The 7279-nt window shown below is 40.1% G+C and overlaps 1 protein-coding gene across 2 annotated transcripts; it reads left to right on the forward strand.

Moving 5' to 3' along the window:
- The first annotated feature begins 1397 nt into the window (after window positions 1-1397).
- LOC131229488 (E2F transcription factor-like E2FE) lies at window positions 1398-7036 on the forward strand. 2 transcript variants are annotated; one of them, XM_058225452.1, is made up of 11 exons: window positions 1398-1538; window positions 1628-1695; window positions 1794-1846; window positions 1930-2007; window positions 2763-2822; window positions 2928-3057; window positions 3860-3927; window positions 4041-4107; window positions 4192-4265; window positions 4368-4755; window positions 6654-7036. In XM_058225452.1, the coding sequence occupies exons 1-11, from the start codon at window positions 1465-1467 to the stop codon at window positions 6764-6766; spliced, it is 1173 nt and encodes a 390-aa protein (XP_058081435.1). In that variant the 5' UTR covers window positions 1398-1464; the 3' UTR covers window positions 6767-7036. The 2 variants fall into 2 exon arrangements, with proteins under 2 accessions (XP_058081435.1, XP_058081436.1); XM_058225453.1 differs by having other exon boundaries at window positions 4204-4265.
- The last annotated feature ends 243 nt before the right edge of the window (window positions 7037-7279 follow it).

Consider the following 7279-nt stretch of genomic DNA (forward strand, 5'->3'; position numbering starts at 1 on the left):
TGGAGAACGGATGGACGGCATGGATAAGACACATAAATCACAGTGGGGCCCACACGTTTACTCAGTGCCCGTGGTAAGTTACTCGGTACGCGGGTATCCGCGTCCCATTTTTTACGGAGGCTAGAAGGAATCAGGACGCCCCGCGCGCCAAGATTGCAATTTGAAGTCCCGCGGCCTGTTGAGAAGGGAAATGGATTGGCTACTCCCCGTGGCACCAGCCAATGGCTGATGGTCGGTGCTACGTGGCCCCACCATGATGTATGTATTTCATCTATGCTATCCATCTATTTTTAGAGATCATTTTACGGTATAAGTCTAAAAATGAGTTATATCCAAATCTCAAGTGGACTACATTACTGGAAACAGTGTTGAATGAGGGTCAACCATTAAAAATATTTTGGGGGCCATATAAGTTTTGGATCAAGCTGATCTTTGTTTTTTCTCTTCATCTGGGGCATGCATGACCTAATAAACAGATTGGATGTCAAAGAAACAGTATATTGGGCCTTAGGAGGATTTTAATGGTGGATATCCAATCACTATTGTTTTCATGTGGTGTGGTCCAAATGAGATTTATATACTTATTATTTTTGGGCTTAAGCCATAAAATGATCTTTAAAAATGGATGAACGGAATGGATGAAACAAATAAATCATGGTAGGCCCCACAGAGTACCGAGTATCAGCCACGGAGCTGGTGTCAGGGGTAGTAGCCAATCCGTTTCGGTTCAGAAGGAGAACGGTTGGGTACATCGAGCTAGGTACCTACCTAGGTTACTTTCACTAATGTAAAAGAAACAACTTAAAATTTATAAATCTAAGCTGTCCATTACGTACACCACCTCATTTTGTTGTTTGATCGCAAAAATCAGGATGACTCAACAGTCAAGGGGGCCAATCTAAGAAAATCATACTTAAAACTTATAAATTCACTTGGTATGGCCCCCCTGAGTTTTAGAACACTGTTATTTTTGGATAATTATTTCATCTTGATGAGACACATCAGATGAATTGATTAGATGGTACATAAAGACAACGATAGATCCTACAAAAACTAATGGTGAGCGTTCTATCCAAACTATTTCCTCTACTGTAGCCTAGAAGAGTTTCACATCATCATTATTTTTGGTTTCAACGGTTAAAATAAGACAGAGTAAGTGATGGACAGGATGGATCTTATGAGAGTTATACAAAATAAGTGGCTTTTGGTTTACGAAAATTAACCCTGGTTGTACCTACCGCGAGTTACCATAGCGCGGTCCCGTTCAAAATGGAACCGAGGCTGCAAGGCTCGTCTCCGAACCGAAATTTGAAATTCCAAACCCGCCAAGTGCACAAAAGACCCTCAGCTTTTAACGGTCTCTGTTCCCTCCTCTTTTAAGAGTCTTCCCCCCCTCTCTCCCCATCTCAGATCCCCTTTTTGCCCTCTCTCTCTCTCTCTCTCTCTCTCTCTCTCTCTCCGAAAATGTCATCGTCTTCTGTAAGCAGGCACCATGCCTACAGCAGGAAGCAGAAATCTCTAGGGCTTTTATGCTCAAAGTAAGTATTCTTCTAGATTTCCTATCTTGATCGCTTGATCTCTCTTTCTTCTCATGTTCATATTAGTTCTTGGATTTTATCCATGGCAGTTTCCTCAAGCTCTACAACCGAGATGATGTTGAATCGGTCGGATTGGATGAAGCAGCTAGCCGATTAGGTCTCTCCTACGAACTCATAATTTTCTGTTCAATTTTTGTTTTGATCTCTGTTTTTGCGATTGTAATCTTTGATTTGTTTTTCTTTGTGTGGTTGCAGGGGTTGAACGGCGGCGGATCTATGACATTGTCAATGTATTGGAGAGTGTTGGAGTAAGATTCTGTAATTGTCTTATTTTATGGGTTTTTGAAGTATAGAAATTTTGCCTCTTTCTTAGGGTTTTTGATTGTGTCAGGTTCTTGCGAGGAAGGCTAAGAATCGGTATTCCTGGAAAGGATTTGGTGGAATTCCCCAGGCTTTAGAAGAACTTAAGGTAATTTTGACTCCTTTTACTCAAATTTCCTACATTTGCTTATTTTTTAAGAGAGGGATTGATTGGGAAAGAGTATTGCTTACCAAGTATTTTCGGGCTTCTTGAGTGGCTAACAGCTTAGATGTGTGTGAGATCTAAGCTACTCATTGGGAGGGCCCAAATGTATAGATGCCCTGGACCAAAAAAGATATGGATACTTATTGGTCGGATCAATCTTGAACAGAAGAAATAGAAGGTGAGGATGGATAGATCAACGGTCCATGTTTAGCATGTACTTGTGGTCCAGTGGATGAATACATGGGCTGGCTGATGTTTTTGGACCATGGCATCTGAATTTTAGGGCTGCTTGTTTCTTGCATGCCACATTGGCATGTGCAGCTGCATGTCCCTCAACAAAAATTGGGTCTCAGATCCTTGGCAATGTTGCTGTTTTCTGATGCACAATCTGTACATGTGGGGTTGTGGTTGGGGATCCAAAGTTTTTCATTTAATGCACCTTATATGAAAAAAAGGATGGGTAGAAAATTTTCTTCATTGAAGATCCCAACCCTTTGATGATTGCCCTAATCAAAGGGCTAGAAGCCCCAGTCCTGATTAGAATTTTGAAGGATAGTAGGATGCATCTTCCACGGAGGGGCCTATCAGATCAGTTCCTTCATGTCCCTTGGGCAAGCCCAAGTGTCTGAATCCCATTCGGTTTTCTTTTCTGGAAAGAAAATGCTTGGATAGCTTTTTTACTCAAGTCTTCTACACAGGAAGAAGCAATAAGGGAAAACAATGGAAGCACTTCAATTAATTTAAGCAGTGATGCAAAGGTTAGTTAAAACTGTGATATGCATTTAAAAAAAGTATTATTTTGGTATTATTATACTGTGATGATTCTCCAGTTAAATTATTAACAAATCGCCTTTAATATGCAGGTTTTTGATGATGATGAAGAAGAGAAATCCCCAAATCGAAGCTGTGAAAGAAGAGAAGAGAAAATAAGCCCAAGTTCTAGTATTAACAATCTTTCTTCATCCTGTTCTCTCTCTGCAAAGATCAAAACAGGTAAGCTTGAAGAATTGGATTTGTACTATTCCATTTAATAGAGCCAAAATGACCTAAAAGGGCCCTGTTACTTTTGCAACATGGGAAGATCCCCTGATTTGTGATTTTCATTGTTTAAGGTCCTACATGAAATGTACAGGATTGCAGTCTGGGGCTTAGTTGTTGTAGCAAATAGATAAGAATCATCTCTATTTTGGTCATTTATTCTCCTTGGTTTATACCATACATGTGGCATGTGTATGATGATCTGTACTGTTCATTCATCAGAGATAACCATGAAGGTGTAACAGAAGACCAATATCACAGTGATGGGACAATCATATCCTTGTGTTGCGAGAAAATTCTTTACAGGGCAATCACTGTGATATATTCATGCTTTTCTCTAATGTCTGAGCGGTTGGGATACTTGCATACACAGGCCTTTGTGTGTTTGAGATTACTCGTTGAATGTTGGCAACTGGTTCAATGTACATTAGGCATACACCTGTCAATACAGATGGCCAAATTGTGGACGCCAATCTGAATGGAGCATAAGCTTAAAATGGATTGATGGCATAATCCTTACCATCCAATCAGTTGCCATCCAACTAGATGTTTAAAGTAAATAGTCAGCATCCAAATTTAATGGGTGAATTCAAGATGGTTAGGTCCATTATTTAAATGATTTTTGTTATTTTGTGTGCATTTCTTCTGCATGGTGGGTGATTTGCCATTATGTACTGAATTGTGACAAATGCAAAACTGGCATCTACTGATGTTGTCCAATTTTCATTTTTCTAATGTAAAAATGCACCTTGTACAGATAATAGAAGGGAGAAATCACTTGGTCTTCTTACTCAGAATTTTGTCAAGCTCTTCCTCACCATGAATGTATGCTCATTTGCTGGTTCTCTAAGCATTACGAAGCAATTCTAATTTCTGATGTGTTTGACTTGAATTTGAATATGTCATTAACCTCTCTCCACGCACTTTGATTTCATCAGGCAGATACAGTCTCACTTGATGAAGCTGCAAGGTTGTTGCTTGGTGACGATTCATCACAGATGAGAAGTAATAAACCTTCTGATTTCCCTCTCTCCTTTTGAAATTCTCTTGCCAGTTGCCACAGATATATGACTAACTCTCTTTTTAAAGATAATTCCGCAGCTAAAGTTAGACGACTGTATGACATTGCAAATGTGTTATCATCCATGAATCTCATAGAGAAGGTAAAATCTACAGCACAAATGCCCCATCTAGTAAGGTTGGAAAAAAAAAGGGAAAAAGAAGCTTTTAGTTATGATCTCTTTCCTTTTCTTGAATGTTATCAGACCCATCAAACAGATACTAGGAAGCCAGCATTCAGATGGCTGGGGATTGAGGGAAAACCTAATGCTGCTGCTGCATTCTCTACAAAGTCCTTGTATTCAGATCAGCCCAAGAAAAGGGAGTTTGGGACAGAGATCACCAACATTGATTTTAAGAGGAGTAAAGTTATTTCAGAAGTGGGGGAAAAACATATCAGAATGCAGATGAAATTTGAGGATCCGTCTGCTGAGAGGAATTGCATTCAGATGCAGGAGAAGCAACAGAGCTCTAAGGGTTATGTCTTTGGCCCTTTCCGCCCGGTTGGTTTGCAGGAGACAGAGAAAGGCAAAAAAAGGGATCAAGACTGGGACAGCTTGGCTGCCACCTTTCGGCCTCAGTATCACAACCAAGGTAAATCCTCCCATATTGCTTCTCTTCCTTGAGAAACTTCATCAGGACTAGCGCAGCTAGGCTCCGCCAAGGGACTTGCTCCATATCCCATTGTAGCAAATACACATGTGAGATCCAGGGTATTCCTCTGGCATGTGCTGCTGATTGTGGCTTTGACCAGTATTGTCAGGCATTTCCACTCATCAAGTGGGCCACACGAGTACCTTGAATGTGGAGCATTGGGGCCACTGGCCAATTTCTTTTGCTGCCAACTATTTTCTTGCATGTGGCCCACCTAGTGTACTGGTAATTTTTAGGCAAGGGATGTGGTGGGCATACCTCTTGCATTGGAGGAAAAATGGATGGATTTGAGGAAGAGTTATCATCTTGTGCTTGTGAGTTGTGACTTGGCATTGTAGAGTTTTTCTTCTTCTTCTTCTTCTTTTTTTGTGTGTGTGTGTGCGCGCGTGTGCGCTAGTGGGGCCCATTGTTTAGTGATCTAAACCATAATATGATGGGCACCATTGTTAATGTGTTGCACACCCAAAATCTCCTAAGATGAGTAGTTCGGACCACTAATTACAATTGCTTACTTTTCAAGTTGGACTTGAAACAATTGTAATATTAGGATTGGCTGTGATCAAACCAGTACTTTCAGGAAAAAAAAAGAAAAAAGAGAGTACCTGTTTGTGATGGACAGAGAACTCCCAGAGTTTGTACATGCTGGGCTTATGGTTGATTTATTCAAGCCATTACTCTCTTGGCTCCCATAATGGATGGAGCCTTCTGAAAAGATTAATGGCTCAAATTAGTGAAAGTTCATAAAAATTAGGAATCCTTGAGGCGTTTTGCCTTGTGCTCAGCTTTTTGATTTTGACTAGTGGGGTCATTATCTGGTAATCCTGACTATTGATCTGTTGCTTCCATCCATGGACCATGCTCCAGAATCTCTCTCTCTCTCTCTCTCACACACACACACACGCACACACACACACTCACACTCACTCACTCACTCACTCACTCACATGTGTGTGTGTGTACACACACATAGTTTGTGTGGCTGCATGTAGGTGTAATTTTGGTGTTTGTTTTTTTTGAAATTCAATTTGAAAACTAAAGGGCTGCGAATGGGTTGGGTTGGGTTGAGGGTAGCCTGGGTCTGGACTCATTTAAGAACCGGGTTAGAGAATTGGATGCAGACCCAACCCAAAGGTCAGGTTTGCATTGGGTTCAGGTAAAAAATAGCTGATCCATTTATTTGATAGGTAGGATCCGAACCCAACCTATTAGTCACATCGGTTGGGACTATGTTTGGACATTACAATTGAGTTTTCATGAAATTAATATTTGAAACCATCCTATATGTTGGTTCAGACTATGCTTCATTTAGACATTACAAACGGATTTGGTGGTGCCTATCAATTTTTATGGTGAAGAATAAAATGGCAGGCAGTCCAAATTCAATGGGTAAAATCAGATGGTTAGGGCAGTCAAATTACTATGCTCTTTGGCATATTCTGGTCAATAATGGAGCCTGCAATTTGCATGTCTAGATTGTTAGTAGTGGATGTGTACCCATGTTTTAGAAAAAAAGGTACCTTTTCTTGGATTTGGGTCAGCTATGAATATGGATCAGGTCCATTTTAGAAATGCCTAAATTGGACTTGGTTAAAAATTGTCTGATTTGTGTCGGCTAAGGTAAATTTTAAGAAGACCAAACTTTAGGATCTAATTTCAACTATCCCATGGGTCTAAAATTTGAACCTGGACCTACTAATTGCCTGGCTGGATCCAATGATCTGTTGGGTTGACCTGGCACATTTGCACCCTTAGCTGGTGCTGCTTAGGTGGTTCATCTTTTTAATGCTTGAGTTGGGAATGGAGCAGGAAATTGATGTTGTTTTTGTGTGTGGGGGCAGCGCTGAGTGAGCTGTTTGCACATTATACGGAGGCTTGGAAATCTTGGTACGTGGAAGTGTCTCAAGGTAGCAGCAACCACCAGACCCGAAAAGCCATACAACTACCTTCCTAAAATCACACAGATCCTCTGTTCATCATCTAAATGTACACCATTGAGGAATCACCATGTGACTTTTTTTTTTTTCTTTTTTTTTCTTTTTAAAAATTTTGTATTTTCCTTTCTCTTTTTTTTTTTTTTTCTTGGCCAACGAAAGATGGCATTGGGTAACTGTGTATGTCCTCTGTGCACAAACCGAATAGCCATCCTGTACCTTTTTTACTTGACTGACTCATTGTAACAGATCATCCTTGTCTCTCTTTAAGGCTAATTTTTATATGTGCCTCTCTTGGATTTTGTTTATATTTTCTGTTAACTGTCCATTTGTTGATCCAACTCATCAAAATGGTTAGATTCCTACATTCTGTTGGATTATTTATTTATTTATTATTTTTTTATTTTTGAGAATGAGCCATTTTAGAGCATTGGGGTCCATAATAGTTGGTTATTGGAAATTTTCAAAATTGTGAGTTTTCGGAGCTGATTTTCCGAAGATGGGACACAAATTCAAAACTTAGAGAGCGAGAG

Source organism: Magnolia sinica, chromosome 16, assembly GCF_029962835.1.
Source record: "Magnolia sinica isolate HGM2019 chromosome 16, MsV1, whole genome shotgun sequence".
NCBI lineage: Eukaryota > Viridiplantae > Streptophyta > Magnoliopsida > Magnoliales > Magnoliaceae > Magnolia > Magnolia sinica.